The sequence below is a fragment of the Podarcis raffonei genome, chromosome 9, assembly GCF_027172205.1.
Source record: "Podarcis raffonei isolate rPodRaf1 chromosome 9, rPodRaf1.pri, whole genome shotgun sequence".
NCBI lineage: Eukaryota > Metazoa > Chordata > Lepidosauria > Squamata > Lacertidae > Podarcis > Podarcis raffonei.
The window spans coordinates 70,985,001-71,005,402 of record NC_070610.1 but is presented as its reverse complement, the minus strand read 5'-3'; the positions used below and the strand labels follow the sequence as shown (position 1 = coordinate 71,005,402).

Below are 20,402 nucleotides of genomic sequence, written 5' to 3'. Positions count from 1 at the left end.
CAATCAGACAAACTGGACTTAATTCCAACATTATTCCAAACTATGATTAGAGAAGCTTAAGTATAGTTTGGTGTGATATCTGAATGGACAAACAATGGCTTATAACCAGGTAGCAAACCAGAATTTAAAAACATGGTTTGAAATGTGTTTGCAAACCAAAGTTTCTGTTAGCTATTGTTTGGTGTGATGTCTCAATTAACAAGCCTACGATCATCATTCATCGTCCAGCATTCAAAATCCAGAGAGTGCTGTACCACAAGGACAGAAGTGAATTCGTCAAGCTGAGTGCTGAGAAAACTCAAAAGCTGACAAGTAGCTCCAAACCATGGTTTGCATGTTGTAAGTTTAGAAGCTCAAACAAGACTTGAGTTGAACCACTGAAAGCAAAACCTTGATTTCCAAGTATGTATGAGTGAGACTGATGAATAGTAAGCATGACAAAGCAAAAGATAATTTATTTAAAAAACTAAACAATAAAGTGACAGAAGTAGTAACCAATGGGGACATTAATTTAATAACTGTGCTAGTATTTCTGTCAACACCTTCTCATACAGTATCTTGCATCTGTGTAAGTTAAGTCACAGCTGCTGTATTAAATTTCTTTAACAGAAAAGAATATAGGCACACGTGTTTTCAGGCTCCATATCTGTACTTCAGAGCTAAATATTTTGGCATTCAGATCACTTTAGTACAGCCTATTTCAGGAAAGAAGTAAACCTTCAAGGCTTCAATATTAACACTAATATTAGCAGATCCCACCCCAAAACAGTTTTGAATTTATATACTGGTTACAATGTCTACCAAAAGGTTAATGAGATTTGTGTTAAGCCTGTAATTGAATGCTCGGGCTATTATTAGGAGGGAAAGTACAAAGCAGCATAATTGTTAAGTTCAAACTAATATATAGTTTCACAGAACATCTGAAGCACTAGTCCAGAGAAAGATTACCTACCCCTCACTTCCCTTGCTGCTGTTCCCATCCTTTAAGTACATTGAAAAATCGATAACTCCAACCTACAAGAGAAGTCAGTAATGCTTCAGGTCAAAACACAGCTATATTTCTTCTTGCATGAAAAATTGAGTGCCTTATTATGATTACATGGGCAATAATCAGGTAGATGAGCCAGCTTTGCGTGCTCAGATCTTCCTATTTTCTACTTTTTCAGCAGCAGCTCTCACATCACCAATGGTCTTTTAAACAGCTGTTCGAAATGAAAACATACGGGGGAAACCCCAGTGAAAGCACACTACTGCATGCAAGTGAGTAATTCATCTTGCTGGATCATGGCCGCAGTGTGCCATCAATGTGTTTCTTCCTACTAAGAATGAAAACCAGCTCCCCAGAGAAGATGGGAACTATATTTAAAGTAATATCAGTCCAGTTCTTCTGCAGACAGCATCTTAGAAGTAGGGTAGGACAACAGATCATAGCAGACACATTTTTTCCCAGGCCACATCTAAATATCTATGAACAGATAATGCAAATGAGAACTACTTCTGTTAAAAAATAAACACGGTTATCAATCCTCTACAACAGAGGTCACCAGCGTAACACCTGCAGGTGCACATATCGCTTTCCTGACACCCACAGGGAATGCTTACTCTTCAGAAATTAGACTTGAAAAAGCATTATTTTGTACCTAACAGAATAAGTTGTGATGTGTACTTGGATGCAGTGCCCTTGTGGTGTTCACAACACTTTCTCTAATTTGAAAAAGCACCCACAGGCTTAAAAATGTTGGTGACTCCTGCTCTACAATTCTATGCCCATAAATCTAGAAGCCAGCAAAGAATATGGATCCCATAAACTTTCTTAAACATGCAGGTTTCTAGCCCCCATGGTATGGAAGAACTTGCACACTGCTTGAGGAGGGCAGCTTAGCTTGGCATCTTCACAGTCAGCTGTCCGTACAGATAGATGTTTTGAATGCCCCTCACTTACCCTCACTTTTCTCCCTCCTATCATACTTTCTCAGAAGTCCAAGAATAAATCATGAACACTGAGCAAGTCAATATTTTAAAATACAAATTTTCAAAAATTGTGATTCTGTACAGAAAAATGTGTGTTTGCTCAACACAACAGAATTATTATTTTTTAAAGCACAAAGTACAGATTTTCCCTTGAGGATGCTTTCACCTGGTTCTGAGACGACTTCCTTTTTCTGCTTTCACTTCAAATCAGAACGAAGGAAAAGAAACTAACAGGCTATTTTACTAGTTTAAAGTAACTAGTAACAAGAATGAAGAAACAGCTGCTTAGAGATGTGCAGAGAACAGCTATATTGTTTCAAATGGAAACAGACATACAGTAAAACCTAAAAAACAAAAACCCTCTTCACTGATAAATGCCAAGAAAATACAAAACCAGACCACAAAGTATCTTAGTTCCATAAGCCAAAAAAACTCAACCAGTAGGGAAAGCCTTTAGAGTTCATTGAATCTTGATTTGTGTAGCAGCCACTGACTAGCCAAATTGCATCCCAGTTATGCATTTTTTCCCTTTTTTTTCCTTTCTCAAGAGCCAAATGGACACAACTAAAGAGAGTATATAGGGGAACAAAATATCCATCACCTGTGAATCCAAGTCTTCACCCTTCATGCAAAAGTTTGCATCAATTACATTCAGACCTACTAAAAGACCAGCAATTATGGCACCTTCTTCTTCCATCATTAGCGCATTAGGTTCATAAAACTCACTGCAAAACAAGTTGAGATAAAGCTTGTCAAATCACTATATTCCAGACTTCAACAAATCTACTCATGGTTATTTACTGCTCAGCCTAGTGGATGAGTTGATAAGAAAGCTTTTAAGTTTTACGGTAGTTTGTGATGATTAGCCAGGAGGCGGTGGAAGCCAAGCCAGTCACTCTGCAAGAGAATCCTTGTTCAATTATCTACATTATTCAATCACAGGAAGCAGGGATTCCATCTTTAAAACAAGGCTAGGAGAATGGGGCAGAGGATGATTAGGGTTTGATACAGATCCTTCATCCCTCAATACATACAGAGAGATTTGTGGGGCAATTTTGATAACTTCAGAGGGGCATGAATATACCTTGCTTTTGGAGGGGGTATTCTATTGCAAACAATTACACAAGGTGGCCAGGAATGCCTTCTTTCCTTCTATAAACATTCTTCATTCACTAAGCGGCTTAGTTACACTCTCCTGGGTACTCTGCACTTTGAGAGTGGCTGAATGAAAATGCCTCTCCCCACGAATGATGCTATGTGGCACTATATGGAAAAAATAATGGCTGCCCCATCTTTTGTCCATTGAGAACTTGCAAAAGGGAAGATAACTGATTAAAGTTTTATTTTCCTGTCCACTTTCATTGCAAAATAAAGCGAATTTTATAAATATATAATTTATAGGCCTTCAGAATTAAAATAAATAAATCAAAATGTCAACCAATTAAAACTTTACAACACTGGCTCAGAGATGGCGCAATGAGTCAGTGTGTCTATCTGTAAGCCAGACGGTTGGTGGTTGGCACCCACCCTGGGACAGCTGTAGACAGAATTCCTTCATTGTGGGGGTTGGACTAGATGACCCTCAGGGTCCCTTTCAACTCTATAGTTCCATGATTCTATGAAAATAGTCAGCAAGTTTTATAGGGCTCTTCTTCATCCTGGATGTTATATTAAAATAAAATAGCAGTAAGTGCAGGAAGTACTTGGGGTCATGGTAGAAAAGCTCCAGTATTTGCCATGGCGTCATTTCAGGATTAAAACAGAAACTTTTCTTTCATGGCTCATGAGACCGCATGAGACAGGATGGGATCATGACACATGTGCAAGAGGAGGCCCATGTTAGAAGTCTGAAGAGCTTGCTTGCATCAAGGTCATTGTGAATAACCAACAGGCATGTAAAAATAGAGAAAAATTCAAAATTCCAAAAACATTAAGAGCAAGGAAATGGTTTTCCATAACTATATTCTTTTAAAAGAAAACAGAAGGCAATCACCGCATGCATTATTTACATTGAATCTATCTACCTATAGTCTACACTCAGTTGGTAGAGCATGAGACTCTTAATCTCATGGCCATGGGTTCAAGCCCCAAGTTGGGTGAAAGATTTCTGCATTTGCAGGGGGTTGGACTAGGCGATCCTTGTGGTCCCTTCCAACTCTATGAATCTATATGTGTATTTCTGACCTATAGTGGCTCAAGAGCAAACAGAGAGAATGGGTATGTGCGTATGCACAAACATACCCACAGAGTTTAGAACAGGCAGCTGCTGTGCATTCCCACTCTCCTGAACTGCAATCCATTTACTGCCAGCAAGATTAAGTCTCACTTCATTTCATATGCAAAGTTAGCCTGCAGACAGGAACCTGTTTATCTTATTTTTCTCCAGTAAAAAGTCTAGTAAAATTTTATGTGCTTTCAAAAATTTGTGACAGTGTACACATTTTTTTCTCAGTGTAGGGTAAAGTCGTGTCTACGGGAAACCTTTGAGTTCCTTTCTAGAACCCTCAATGCTGGCAGGCAGGTATTCAAAGAAATTATGACAATTTAACACGTCTCCAAACAAGATTATACATTCCACCCATGCTGCTATCAAAACAACCTCTGGAAGTGCCAGAACAACAACGAGTCAAATTATGAATACAGAGGTGCATAGAGAAGATACCCACAGAGAACAATTTGCTTATGTAATAAATCCCCTTTTATTGAAAGCAAGGCTTCTCTGGGTCAAGAAACAGCAAACTACTAACCTGAGAATTTCCCTTCTGTTTATCAAGGCTTTCATGTACTCAGAAAGCTTCTTCTGCATGAGAGCTAGGCGAAGCCAAGCCCTTCCTCTACCCACAGGTGTCCTATCAATACCAGAGACAAAAAGATATATGCTGTTATATAATCTACATTCCAACTTCCACACCCAAAATAAATAGTAAAATTGAGACAATGTTTTATTTTAGTGATGCAGACTGTAGCTCACTAAGATGATCTTTTCCTGCTCCATGCAAGAAAATTAGTTTTTAGTTGGGGGAATCAGAACCATAATATTCCAAATATGGCCCAACAGATTTCTAAAATTTGCTATTGCTTTCAAATCTCTTCATTTGCAATGCTGAATTTGCCTGTTTCATTGTTGCCGCACACAGAGTTGACATTTTAGTCCGGTTCAGACATGACAGGAAACAGGCAGCTAAACTGAAGGCAGAGAAGCTGTGGAAAGCTGGGCAAGTTGCTAACTATTTGTGTGATGAATAGAGTTCTGGTTGATGGTCACTGCCCTACAGCATCCCTGGCAAATGCCTGACCAGCTTCTTGTTGAAAGGGTAGACAAAAGTCTTCACTTACTTCAACCCTGGCAGATCTTTAACACTTGCTGTGATTTCTCCAGCTTCAGGGACAAACTTCTCTACCAACTCCAGAGGTCCCCAAAATGACTTGTTTTGGCCCAGGAAAGTCTTCTTGGCTAGATAAAAGCATTGTTACTCCTTATATCTGAATCAGCAGCTTAAAAGTACAATGGGATCATGTGAATTGCCTTAGAAATGCAAATCATATACAACAGCCCACCCAAAATATTAATCCATTTACACTGCTCCTTCACCTTTATCCTATGCTCTGTTGTGTTCTATAATCCTTCTGCGAATAGTGTAATTATTTCAGACAAGGAGCCATGCAGATGGCAGCAGGAATGCAATTACGGGAAGAAAGAAGCAGTTCATTTCTTCTTCCCCCTTTTCTCATTTCCTGTTTTCAGACTTCAGTGTCTCTCCAGTGCAGTTTTTCAGCAAATAGTGTTATGAAGTGCTTTCCCCCCAGGGGGTACTCAGCACCTCTTTTTTGTTGTTGTTAAGAAGTGTGGCACTTACTGTAACAACTTCATGGTGAGTACTAGAAGTAAAAGAGTTGTGCAGGAAGAAGCATCTTTGGCAACAGAAGTTGCTAGAAATCCACTTTAGGGGGTGAGCATGCAAGTGTTGACCCACAACCCCTCCCTCACTTCTCACAGGTGGAAAAATAGTTCCTGTCCCAGGATTCAGACTCATTATAAAAGAAAAGTTTGCTTAGGCCTTTAATGAAAAAATACTGCTCTATAGCAACAAGTACAGAGGTCTCTGCTACAGTATGCACGATGAGACAGGAACTATTTTTCCACCTGTGAGAAGTGAGGGAGGGGTTGTGAGTCAACACTTGCACGCTCACCCCCATTTAGGCTGCAACTGGTGAGCCAACTGGCATCCCTTCAGGGGCCGGGTTTGGCTCCAGAACCTCAATTTTCTGAAGAACCTGATTATCAGCAGGCAGGAGGGCAATTCTCTCTCTCTCCTCTTGCGATTGGCTCTTAAGTGCCATCAGGTCAGTTGCTTACAGAGAGAACTGTGTGCCAGGAATGGCTGTGACCAGGACACTTCTCTGTTTTGCTCCCATATTGTTCTGGGGTGACACACTTTACAGAGACGTCTCTCTTTGTCCTGCTCTGCCACTGTGGCATTGCTGGAAGGCAATACCAGGGGGTAGACTGGACCTCCAGAACAGACAGCGAGCACTGTATGAGAAAGTCTGCTGATTTCTTCTAGGCCCTGAGAGAATTAAGGGGGGGGGACACATAGAAACCTGCCCCTGCCTAATTTGACTGAAAACAACTTTATTCTAACATCTTTGTAAGCCGCCTTGAAGACCTAAATAGTAGAAGGGCAGAATAAAAATATGCTAAATAAAATCACACCCACATAAGTATTATTTTTGTGGGCAGCTTTGTGCATAGGACAAAAAAACAAGTGACCACATGCAGCGGTGGAATAGCAATTTAACATTGTGGACATAATGCCTCAAGTAGGTTTGCCACCACAATCACCCACCTTTTAAGCCATGTTTGAGGCAATGTTCCATCACTACAAAAAACTGCTGGAGGGGTGCATAGTCAGAGTCCAAAGTTCTCCCAAGATTAAGAGCAGATTCAATCAAGCCCTTTATGCTCAGCTTAGCCATGTTCATCAGGTTCATGCGTTCATTAGCCATGAGATAGTTGGGATCTGCAACAAAACACATAGACAAGGTTTGGTCAGAAAAATGCCTCGATGGAAAATCCTTTTCAATGGGCAACTGTTATTTTTAACATAAGGGACACTATGGAGTATTTGTAGAAACCAAAGCTTTAGGTCTTGTTTTTTAAAACTATGACAACAGCAGCACATCAGACAGAGCCAAAAGTGATTCAGTTACTGGAATATTTAAATTAATAAACAAAGAAAAACTGAGTGTCTCTGGGGAAAAGGTTTTAAGAGACTTGTGGCAGGGATTTTCTAGAGAAATTAGCCATAAGGAAAACAGCAGAATGGGCAGAGGGAGGAGGATACAGCTCTTTGGTGACTGACAGATCTAGCTGCTAATCAGAGGGAATGATTTTTCCAGAGCTCTCCTATCACAGTGTTTTGGGAAAGGGATGCTGCAATTATCACCTTGTATCTTGCATCATCTTGTTCTTATCTGTGCTCTTTGTTGGTCCTGCTAGTACAGCTGGCTGGAAAAATGTGGGATACTAAGGTCCTTTTGCATCTTAGTCACATACTCACACATCCACTCCTGTCAAATCAGTTTTGCTTTCAGTTCCTATGACTTTTAGTGCCAACGGGGCAGAACAGAAGCCTAAGGCTTCCCCTCAACCCTATTCATCATAACTCCATAGCCCTTACACCCATTCTTCTGGAAAAGCTGCAGACTGCTTTCTTAGGGACACCTCTACAATGTATACCATTTTCATGATAATGTTTTTGCCTGTAAAACAGCAGAGAGGGAAGCGAATCCTCACCCCACAAAAAAACCCCACCCAACTTTAAAGACACCTAGCACAAAAAAAGACCCAACCCTGCCAAATACAGTATATTCATCTGTAATTTGGCAGGTTTCCTATCTAGGAGCACCTCTCTCTGGTGGGTGCTATTTTCCTACAAAATTGCCCACAAAACAATAGGAGAGATCAAGTCATTTTCTTTATCCACCTCAAAATTCTAAATCTTGCCCTAGTAGGAAAACAACTGTAGGTATCCTTTTGAAGTTTGGCAGGATCCATCCCCTCAGAAGGGGTAACAAGCCAGAAAGTGTCATCCATGTCTGTCAAAATTATAGACAATACTTTTTTCAAAACATTAAAAATATATCCCTAACAGATACTGCTGTACCTCTTTGTCTCCAAACTTGGACCAATAGCTTCATTTTTTTCATATCAGGATTCAGACTCAGACCCAAACCAAACTAGACAGTCTCCAAAGCTCCTCAAATTAGGCTGTTTTAGATATTTTATTGAGCATCCTTTTAAAAATCCCTGACATCTGTTTTACATTTTTTAAAGCAAGTTTTTAAAAATCTGTATTTATGTTCCAAATTAAGCCTGTTTTACACAAGAAAATGCCTTTGCATGCAATGCTAACTCACACATTCACAATTAGGTTATAAATGTCTCAGGAAACGGCCAGTCAAGCCAATTACATAAGCAATTAAATTTGGAGAAAGTATATGTACAAACAAAGTATATGTACAAATTATATGCAAGGAGTATTTAACAAATTAAACAAACAAAAAAAGATATCAACAGGATTTCTGCCCAGAATTCTGTTTCATGAGCAATTAAAGGCAATATGTGTGAGCTCCAACATTGACCAAGGGTTTGTCCACACTTGAGTTTAATATAGATTTGAAGCAATTAGCAGTCCTTTTTATGTAAGGTCGTCCACATGGCACCCCACCCAAATAGTTCCTGTCCTGACAACTTTCCTGTGAAATTGTGGGTTTCTTCAATCTAGAGATAATCCATTGAGTTTTGGAAAACACAACTCCAAACCACACTACTTGAAACAGCAGACGGTTTTTTTCTGGAAGTGGCTCAAGCATCCATTTTTGCTGCTCCCCTTTCTATGCCCTCTAGATCCGTGGTTCCCAATGTGGGGCACATGCCCCACGGGGGGGGGCAATTTGATTTTTAAGGGGGGGCAATTTGAGAATGAATTATTAACAATGAATGGCCTTTTAGACTTCCTCCACGTGAATAGGAGTTAGTTTTTTGAATAAGAATTATATCACAGAGGAGGGGCATCAGGATTTTAGAGATGCTTAGGTGGGGCATAGGGGATGTGGGTGGCGCTGTGGGTTAAACCACAGAGCCTAGGGCTTGCCGATCAGAAGGTCGGCGGTTCGAATCCCCATGACAGGGTGAGCTCGCGTTGCTGGGAGGGAATGATTATGCCAATCATAATCGCTCGCTCCTGCCAACCTAGCAGTTCGAAAGCACATCAAAGTGCAAGTAGATAAATAGGTACCGCTCCGGCGGGAAGGTAAATGGCGTTTCCATGTGCTGCTCTGGTTCGCCAGAAGTGGCTTAGTCATGCTGGCCACATGACCTGGAAGCTGTACGCCGGCTCCCTCGGCCAATAAAGCGAGAGGAGCGCCGCAACCCCAGAGTCGGTCACGACTGGGGCATGGCCAAAAAAGGTTGGGAACCAGTGCTCTAGATCCTCCTAAAACCAGTACTGCTCAGACAGCAGTAGTGCCTATTTCTGGTGAGCTTCCACAGCCCTGTTGGTTTGGGTATTTTTTTACATGAAAGGGGGGTGTGACAGATTTGTGAAATATTGACAATTGAAAAACAGAAAAACAATTATTTCTACAAAGCTTTTTAAAATTTGATCTCAGTGTATTACTGTTTTGTTTCAATTTCTTCCACAATGATATACATCACTCTTAATTCCAGTTGTGTAGTGCCTATTTCCAGCGAGCTCCAGAAATCACAACTGCAGCCATTTTTAAAATAAAAAAATAATTAAAAAATGTTTCCGCAATACTGGAAAACTGAAGAACAATTATTTTTGCAGATCTCCCTGCTTCATTTCCCCCTCTTCATTCACTCACTCACTCACTCACTCATTCAGCCTTTATTGGCATAATCATTCCCGCCCCCATTGATTTCACTGTATGTCACTGTACTGATTTCTCCCACAACCATCTTCCTATTTTTGAGTAGGGAAAGCCTGTCACTTTAGGACTGAACATAAAGTACAGTATGCACACACAAGCTTGTAGTGAATAGAGAATTATTGGATGTTTGCTATTATGCAATTCCTGGGTGGACACATTAAAAGAAAGGCACACGTCAGTCAGCTGACTCCTCCATGCATGGCCTGTTCGTGCGAAATTAAAATATATGAATCAATGCATTGGGAGGTGGGAACAAGGACAAAAGGGTATAGATGGAAAGCAGATTTCGTCTTGGACTACAAATGCATGCATTGAGGTCAAATTTGAATGGCAAGATGAAGCTCAAATGTGTGCATGCTTTTAATCAGAAACACAAGAGTTTATCATTTGATTATCTCAATATATAAAACTGAAAGCAGCAACGACAGATTAATGCCTGAAATGTGCTCCCAAAATGAAGCAAAGCTGGTTGTTGACCAATGAGACATTATAACTATTTTTGGAGGAATGAAATCTGCAGAAGTGTATTTGATCTCATTTATCAAATATATGATATACGTATATCCCAATGAATCATCTCCTCTGCCTCCAAAGACAAGACAAACTAATCACATATGCTGTAATTTGAATCTGCCTATTTACTGACATTCCCATATTGACCTTCTCTCTACTTTTATTGTACAATACAATTTTATTGTAGCAATATAGATCTTGGGATTTGCAAAACAACTTATCTGTCTTGAAAGAGTGATGTCAGCCACTATGAGCCTGTATTCCAACAGAGGATTTCCCTGACATATTTTTCAAAGGAGGAAGTCCAGCTACAAAGCAGACATTGTATTCCTAACCAACTCCAAAGATCATATCAACATATAAATGCATACATGTGAGAGAGAAAGTCAAAACTGCAACAGTAACAAGTTTCTCAGCTAACTAACAAGGCTGCTGAATGCAGCTGGCTAACTACTTTGATGATATAAACCCACTTGAAAGTACACTGTGTTGCAGTCACTACAAGGACAGACAATGAGGACTCTGGAATGGAAAAGCAACATAATTTAATACACTGACATGAATGCATTTGTTTTAAATGAGTCAAACCAGAAAGCAGATTTAAAATGGATTCTTTTCGCTGCAAAGCATGTATAAACTGTAATCAAATTGCAAATGCTTCCCTAACATTTTGAGCAGGCAACACGGGGCATTGTCCCCATGAATCATATCCTCTGTCAATTAGGTAAAGGTAAAGGGACCCCTGACCATTAGGTCCAGTCGTGGCCAACTCTGGAGTTGCAGCGCTCATCTCGCTTTATTGGCCGAGGGAGCCGGCGTACAGCTTCCGGGTCATGTGGCCAGCATGACTAAGCCGCTTCTGGCAAACCAGAGCAGCGCACGGAAACGCCGTTTACCTTCCCACCGGAGCGGTACCTATTTATCTACTTGCACTTTGGCGTGCTTTCGAACTGCTAGGTTGGCAGGAGCAGGGACCGAGCAACGGGAGCTCACCCTGTTGCGGGGATTTGAACCGCCAACCTTCTGATTGGCACAACCCACAGCGCCACCCGCGTCCCTCCTCTGTCGATTAGTATGCTATAATTAGCTTAGTCAGGCTTCCTCAACCTCGGTCCTCCAGATGTTTTGAGACTACAATTCCCATCATTCCTGACCACTTGTCCTGCTAGCTAGGGATTGTGGGAGTTGTAGGCCAAAAACATATGGAGGGCCAAGTTTTAGGAAGCCTGATCTTAGTTCTGCAGTGAGGCAAACAAGAACAGATAAAAACATCTGCCTGACTAAAACAACTATTGCAATTGGTTCTAAAAAGCTCAAAATCTGAACCCAGAGCTCTTTGAACCGCTACCTCACCTTGTTTAGACAATGTCCTTGGAGTTAGTGGAGTGGATTCATAAACTAGATTCTCCCCAATTTCCACAGGAAAAACCTGAAACTCGCATGACAAAATCTATGGCAAAGGTTTGGGCCAGGGCAAGTTACAGACGGGCAAATGTCAATTTTGGTTTCTCATTTTCCAATCTCATATTTCCTTATCGGTTTGCAATTTTTTAAAAGTCTGCATAACAATTCATCAGCTTTGCTGCGCTAGACTGTACCATTATTCTTTGCTTCCTTCAGCAGCTTCAGCATTTAATGTTATTGCTTTCAAATGTGTAATACATAGATGAACATTTTTTCAATCTTCTTAGCAGCACAATCCTATTCTGAAGAAAGCCCCATATAAGTTAATGGAAGTTCACTCCAGGGTATGCATGTGCAGGATTACAACCTAAGAATTTCTCACTTCAAGGTGACCCAACTCAAACAATGTTTTTACAACTCCATGGAATGTGTGTTTTGCTGCTCTATAGAACATATCTTGTGAGAAGGGACTAAAGGTCATGTTTGCCATCCTTCCTCTTTCTGGGATTTTGCTTCCTCTGTACATCCCCATTCTTCCTGTCAACGAAAGCAAGTGTAGCTCTAAATGCTAAACAAAACATGAGCAACTACACCATATGTACAACAAGGTTAGGTGAAAACAGAACTCTTAAGACAGCGATAAAGTACGCCTTAGGTCACAACTAAACACAAGGTGGGAGACGCATGGTTGTGGTAGAATCTCCCACATTAAAAACAACACCACCACAACGGGAGGAAATCTGATCAGGATCTCAACACAAGGAGTAGATCCCCTTCTGCTGGTGCCATTTCCCCATTTAATCCCCACCCTCTATAAAGGGTTACATTCAAACCTCGGTTCTCGAGCGTCTCCATTGACGAACAATTCGGAACCCAAATGCCAGCAACCCAGAAGTAATTGCTTCCGTTTTCGAACGTGCCTCAGAAGTCAAACAGCTTCCAAGGCGCATTTCTCCATTTTTGCAATGGATTTTGCCGACCACCCTTTGATCTTCGGTTTTTGAACGTTTCAGAAGTCGAACGGTCTTCTGGAATGGATTATGTTCAAAACTGAGGTTCCACTGTATTTGTCTTGCAGAGGCACACTTATTGATATCATGGGGGCATTTCCCAAATATACACATTCCCTCCTCACAGTATTTGTTCTACAGCAATAATGAATTTGCACAATCCCACACATGCACTCTGTGCATCCATTTGCACTACAATAATTCTGAGGCAGTGTGCCAGGAAAAACGAAACAGACATGGGATCATAAAGCACCACACTTTGCTTCTGCTGCATAAAATTATCAGAAGAAACCAGCAAGATGGTGAACAGGTACGACGACTCGAATTCCGCACAAGTTTTAGAAGTCGGCAATAAGGAAGGAAATGGTGTAGAACAATGATTGGGAAGTAAGAGAGTGGGGGCCATGCTAATCTTCTCTGTATCGTTCCAATTTTAGTATATGTGCTGCCGAAGCGACTTTAGGAAAAAGGTTTAAGAACAATTAATGAGGTATAAGTATTGATGTGTGTTTTTAATAAGGTAAAATTGGTTTCTTCTTTTTTAAATTAATTGAAAATAAGATTGTAAAAAATAAATGGAGGAAATGGAAAAAAGAAGCAAAGTAAAATAATGGTATGTTAGAATAAATGTATAAATTAAGGTAAAGAAATAAGTTAAGGACTTGCTGAACTGATAATTTAAATTGGAATACAAGAAGGGGAGGTGTGAGGAGGTCTGAGAAATAAGGTTAAGAACAATAAGTATGAATAATTTTATGTGTTTCTTCTCTATTTTTTCTTTTTTTGTTGTTTAATTTTGTTATGTATTTTTGTATCTTTCTTTTGTTTTGTTTATTTTTTGCTCTTGTTTAATTTTTGAAAATGCTAATAAATATTTAATAAAAAAAAAGGAAGTAAGAGAGTGAAGGAGTGGTCTTCCAACCACATGTAGGAAATTGTATGGTCCTTTATGAGATCTTTTGTGCCCATGTATAAAGACACCCCAAAACTTCAGAAGTAGACCGCTATACAGTGAACAAGCCATGGAACTTGATGTGGGCTGTGCTACCTCTCACTCCCCAAAATGAATATCAGTATGGATGCATTCTGAGAAGATAATACATGCAACTGGTTTTTCAAAAGGAAAAACAAACATTTTAACAAAGGAAAGGTCAGCACAATATAGTTACAAACATGTATGATCCAGTTGCTATCACTGGAGTGTACCTGGTGATCCAGCTCAAAGACAGACAAGAAAAGCCAGTTGAAAATGAAATGGAAATAATAGCTGAAAGATGTTGGTGTGGCACGCACCTTCTGTATCATCGCGCAATTGCTCCACCAAATCTGTCAAATCCTCCCAAGAGTCTTTGCAAACAGCGAAAAAGGAAAAGAAAGAAAAATGTCATGCAAGCCATGATTCAAAGAAAAGACTGAAAAATCAAGATAAGAAAAGGAACACAAAGGGGGGTTGGTATACCAGATACGTACCAAAGGGGTTAAAGATTTTAAAATTCATAAGTTAGTATAGTCTGCATAAAGCAACAGATTGAATTTATTAAACACAATGAGAGGATCATTTTTAAAAGCTTTCAAAGTCATACAAACACATTAATTTTAAATCAAGTGGCATGGATATGCTTAAACTGGATTTATAACCTGCCTGACTAGGTATAAAAATCTACCCAAGAAGTTTTATGGTACAATTCAGAACCACCTCAAAAATAAATCCCTCCAAATAAAAGGAAGAAATCTGTTCCCTTGTTTTGAACCAAGGTTAGGGTAAGGCACTAGGTTAAAACAAATCTTAAGATATTGTTTGCACTTAAATACAGCCAAATTTATTGGTAGTACCATGTTCAGTACTCTAGCAATGCACGAATAGCACCCCTTCCATTAAACAAAAATTAACCACTGCGCGCTGGACTTCAGCAGAGCTGTTAGGTAAGTGGGGGCAGGGAGAGAAATGTCCTGAGAAAACAAAGGATGCAGCTTGACTCACACGCACAATCATTTCAATATCTTGTCAAACAGGAACCAATTCTAAAATCAGTTATCATTCTAGGTTCATACTTACATTTTCTTTCCCTCTGTAAAGGCCTAAAGGCAGAGCCGTAAACTTGAGCGAAAGCATTGCTTCCTAGTACAGGCAGAGAGCTTCAGTAATCTGCCTGTACTAGGATTACTGGAGCAAGCAAATGACACACCCATCGTGGCTTTCTTCCCACAAGAGAGCTATAATCTTGTGCTCTCCTGTATTAACTTGTGAGTAGCAGAGAAACTTGAGTATGAAAACAGCATACATTTTAAAGTGATCCTAATAATTCAACGCACAAAAGACCCCTGTATCTCAGAACTGATGTCCTACTTCGTGTTTTTATATTCTGCAAGCCCATTAAACATAGTAACACGAACTACAAAGGTGGTCATAATTCTGGAGGTATGCTTAACCATTTGTATCTTAATATATATTTAGTTGTATTCTTTTAAAACCTTTTGTATGTTGAATATTATTAGTAGCAGTAGTATTTTTGTATTTTAATGTAAATACATATATTAATAGACACTGTCCCTCAACATTTTATTAGTGTGTGTGTATTTTCCTGTGCTCACATACACTAGAACCCAGAAGAAACCTGCTCTTATCTTTCATTTTTTGCAATGGAAAGACTTGTTGATGTAGCAGATGCTGTTATGAAACATCTATTTGGATCCTAAGGCGGCTTAATTTATGGAAACTGACAGAAGAAAAGTTTGCCATCCCCTATAGCCACTGGCAACCCCCAAAAAGCATCTCCAGAGGGTTAGGGTCCCGTACTGAGCAATGTGGAATGGCTGCCTGGGGGAAGGAAGGAAGGAAGGAAGGAAGGAAGGAAGGAAGGAAGGGGCCAAAAACTTTCCTTCTGTGATCTTCCTTAAGCTAACTTCTTAGGGGGCAAGCCCAATTTTGGGCTAGACCACCCTCCCCCAGAGACCTCCCGCACACCACAGCACACTGGACAGCCACCTCAGCTTTCCAAAGAAGCTTTTAGAGGATGCAATGTTTGCTGGAAACTATCCTTCCATGAACTCCCTTAAGGACACTAATCTTGGGATGCAACAAAAGTTATTTGCACAGCACTTTGAGAAATTAAGGGAAGTTTTGCCTCCATACTACAAATGAAGAAGGAGCTTGAGACTCAGAGGCAACAAGTTGCCCAGGGCTAGATTTATACTGTGTAAAAAATTAAACACAAATAAATCTGAACAAGGTCATTTAAATTATGCAATCAAAACTGAATTCAGCAAAACATTCTTTATTTCTTACCCCTTAACTTGCATTTGTTCCTCTTGTTTTTGCTACAAGGGACTATGTAGAGGGACTAGGAACTACATGAGACTTTGCCATTTGAACACTAAAAATGTTATTCATTAACTCCTCTGGCTAACAAAATTCACCAGGCACTGTCCACACACTTCCAAGAATATTTCTGCAGCCAGAAAAGGTTGAACTCCTTGTCAAATATCTGATGGAAAAGTATTCCGCAGCATTGGACCAGGGACACTAAGTGCCCAACTTCTAGTTTAAGTCAGTCGGACCTATATAATGCAATGGTCAATTAACAGTGCTCCTATAGATGATCTCAGTGATCAAAGCTGGAATATAAGGGCTAAGGTGAACCTTCAGGTATTCTGGACCTAAGTTGTTCAAGCTTTGTATATTCGCACAAGAGACTTGAACTGACAGTATACTGGCCGCCAGTGCAGATGTTTTAGCAGAGGTGTTACATGGTGTTGACTGTCTGCCCCCCATCAGCAGTCTAATTCTTGAATTCTGCACCAGTTAGACCCGCCAGACCAGGCCCATGGGCAACCCCACATAGAGTGCACTGCGGTAATCCTGTCTCAAGGTTACCAATACATGGACTACATTGATACAGTGAGGAGGGAAAGTATTTGATCCCCTGCTAAATTTGCCCGTTTGCCCTCTGACGAAGAAATGACCAATCCATAATTTTAATGGTAGGTTTATTGTAGCTGTGAGAGACAGAATAACAACAGGAAAACCTCCAGAAACCCAGAAGACAAAAGTCAGAGATTGATGTGCATTATAATGAGTGAAATAAGTATTTGATCCCTTTGCAAAAGATGACTTAGTACTTGGTGGCAAAACCCTTGTTGGCAATTACAGAGATCAGACGTTTCTTGTAGATGGCCACCAGGTTTGCACACATCTCAGGAGGTACCAGTATTTTGTCCCACTCCTCTTTGCAGATCCTCTCCAAGTCAGTAAGATTTCGAGGCTGATGTGTAGCTACTCGAACCTTCAGCTCCCTCCACAGGCAAATTTAGCAGGGGATCGAATACTCCCCCGCCCCACTGTAGGCAATCCTGATCCAGATAAAAACATAGCTGGCATACCAAATGAAGCTGGTAAAAGGCATCCCTAACCAAAGAGGTCATTGGGAACTAAAATGACAAAGGTGCATCCAGGAGTACACCTTTAGGGGGACTCCAAGCCCATTCTGAACAGGAAAGTGTCCGGCCTTCCAGAAACATGAATGACCTACCCACAAAGCCTCCATCTTCCCAGGATTCAAACACAGTTTATTGGCCCTCATCCACTCCACCATTGCATTTAGGTGGTCCAGGGCTTGCACAGCCACTTCAGAAGCTATGGAGAAAAAGAGCTGTCTCTCATCAGTGTACTGATGGCACCATACTCCAAAACTCCTAATGACCACTGAGAGATTAAGAGTAACAGGTTCACACTCCTCTGTACCTCTCTTGATAATGGGGCAGGGTGACCAAGGCCGATTCAGTCCCAAAACCAGGCCTGAGCTCAGGTTGAGGTGGACCCAAATAATCAGTATCAACCAGGAATTTCACCCATCAAATAGCCCTGGGTTTACTTAGTCACCTAGTGAACTCCTGGCTGAAACAAGATCTGCACATAGCTTTTCGGGCTCATAACTCATTCTTTTAACCACTATGCCACAAAAGCTCCTTCAGCTCAGGCTGTCAGTATTAGGCAAAGTCCTGCCACCAGAGCCCTATTCTTTCGCCCTCCTACAATAAAATACTTGCAGGATTCAGCACCAAATAGCATTGGATGGTTTTGTAAGTTTTCATCATGCAAAGGGAGGCAAACCATTTACTGTGTTTTTTATTGTTCCATGAGCACGCAACTGCTTGGTTCTTTACATCCATACAAACACATGTCGCTTTTTAGGCACATGTTGGTATGCTGATATGGTGACAAGGTAGATATGTGCATTGTGCTTGCCTTCACTTAACCAGATTGCACCCTGCTCAGTGGGAATCTGTGGAAAGCATGAAATGGTGATGGCTAATAGAGTTCTGTCAAGAGAACAAGCTGATCATCACAAACACGCTTTTCCAACAACACAAGAGATGACTCTACACATGGACATCACCAGATGGGCAGCATCGAAATCAGATTGATTATATTCTCTGCAGCCAAAGATGGAGAAGCTCTATACAGTCAGCAAAAACAAGACCTGGAGCTGACTGTGGCTCAGATCATCAGCTTCTTATAGCAAAATTCAAGCTTAAACTGAAGAAAGTAGGAAAAACCACTGGGCCGGTAAGATACAATCTAAACCAAATCCCTTATGAATACGCAGTGGAAGTGAGGAACAGGTTTAAGGATTTAGATTTGCTGGACAGAGTGCCTGAAGAACTATGGGTGGAGGCTCGCAACATTATACAGGAGGCAGCAACTAAAACCATCCCAATGAAAAAGAAATGCAAGAAAGCAAAGTGGCTGTCCAACGAGGCCTTACAAATAGCGGGGAAGAGAAGGCAAGCAAAATGCGAGGGAGATAGTGAAAGATACAGGAAATTGAATGCAGATCTCCAAAGAATAGCAAGGAGAGACAAGAAGGCCTTCTTAAATGAGCAATGCAAACAAATAGAGGAAAACAACAGAATGGGAAGAACCAGAGATCTGTTCAAGAAAATCGGAAATATGAAAGGAACATTTCGTACAAAGATTATCATAATAAAGGACAAAAGTGGTAAGGACCTAACAGAAGCAGAAGACATCAAGAAGAGGTGGCAAGAATACACAGAAAAATTATACCAGAAAGATATGGATGTCTCGTACACCCCAGGTAGTGTGGTTGCTGACCTTGAGCCAGACATCCTGGAGAGTGAAGTCAAATGGGCCTTAGAAAGCACTGCAAATAACAAGGCCAGTGGAAGTGATGGTATTCCAGCTGAACTATTTAAAATTTTAAAAGATGATGCTGTTAAGGTGCTACACTCAATATGCCAGCAAGTTTGGAAAACTCAGCAGTGGCCAGAGGATTGGAGAAGATCAGTCTACATCCCAATCCCAAAGAAGGGCAGTGCCAAAGAATGCTCCAACTACCGCACAATTGCACTCATTTCACACGCTAGCAAGGTTATGCTTAAAATTCTACAAGGAAGGCTCAAGCAGTATGTGGACCGAGAACTCCCAGAAGTGCAAGCTGGATTTAGAAGAGGCAGAGGAACCAGAGACCAAATTGCAAACATGCGCTGGATTATGGAGAAAGCTAGAGAGTTCCAGAAAGACATCTACTTCTGCTTCATTGACTATGCAAAAGCCTTTGACTGTGTCGACCACAGCAAACTATGGCAAGTTCTTAAAGAAATGGGAGTGCCTGATCACCTCATCTGTCTCCTGAGAAATCTCTATGTGGGACAAGAAGCTAGTTAGAACTGGATATGGAACAACGGATTGGTTCAAAATTGGGAAAGGAGTACGACAAGGCTGTATATTGTTTCCCTGCTTATTTAACTTATATGCAGAATTCATCATGTGAAAGGCTGGGCTGGATGAATCCGAAGCCGGAATTAAGATTGCCGGAAGAAATATCAACAACCTCAGATATGCAGATGACACAACCTTGATGGCAGAAAGTGAGGAGGAATTAAAGAACCTTTTATTGAGGGTGAAAGAGGAGAGCGCAAAATATGGTCTGAAGCTCAACATCAAAAAAACGAAGATCATGGCCGCTGGTCCCATCACCTCCTGGCAAATAGAAGGGGAAGAAATGGAGGCAGTAAGAGATTTTACTTTCTTGGGCTCCATGATCACTGCACATGGTGACAGCAGTCACGAAATTAAAAGACACCTGCTTCTTGGGAGAAAAGCAATGACAAACCTAGACAGCATCTTAAAAAGTAGAGACATCACTTTGCCAACAAAGGTCCGTACAGTAAAAGCTATGGTTTTCCCAGTAGGGATGTATGGAAGTGAGAGCTGGACCATAAAGAAGGCTGATCGCCGAAGAATTGATGCTTTTGAATTATGGTGCTGGAGGAGACTCTTGAGAGTCCCATGGACTGCAAGAAGATCAAACGTATCCATTCTTAAGGAAATCAGCCCTGAGTGCTCACTGGAAGGACAGATCCTGAAGCTGAGGCTCCAAGATTTTGGCCACCTCATGAGAAGAGAAGACTCCCTGGAAAAGACCCTGATGTTGGGAAAGATGGAGGGCACAAGGAGAAGGGGACGACAGAGGATGAGATGGTTGGATGGTGTTCTTGAAGCTACCAGCATGAGTTTGATCAAACTGC

The 20,402-nt window shown here is 40.8% G+C and overlaps 1 protein-coding gene and 1 pseudogene across 9 annotated transcripts in view; both read right to left on the bottom strand.

The window, feature by feature from the left end:
* RUFY3 (RUN and FYVE domain containing 3) overlaps positions 1-20,402 on the bottom strand; it is a 53,379-nt gene that overhangs the window by 20,601 nt on the left and 12,376 nt on the right. For 6 of the 9 annotated variants that reach the window (XM_053404389.1, XM_053404384.1, XM_053404390.1 and 3 more), the window contains exons 2-6: positions 6,819-6,992; positions 5,308-5,425; positions 4,719-4,820; positions 2,573-2,696; positions 953-1,014 (exon numbers count right to left, since the gene is read on the bottom strand). In XM_053404389.1, coding sequence (XP_053260364.1) covers positions 953-1,014; positions 2,573-2,696; positions 4,719-4,820; positions 5,308-5,425; positions 6,819-6,992 — 580 coding nt within the window. Of the gene's footprint in view, positions 1-952; positions 1,015-2,572; positions 2,697-4,718; positions 4,821-5,307; positions 5,426-6,818; positions 6,993-14,147; positions 14,202-14,910; positions 14,934-20,402 lie in introns of those variants that run through there. The other 3 variants (XM_053404385.1, XM_053404391.1, XM_053404387.1) reach the window with 2 other exon arrangements.
* On the bottom strand, positions 13,253-13,312 carry LOC128421561 (uncharacterized; annotated as a pseudogene).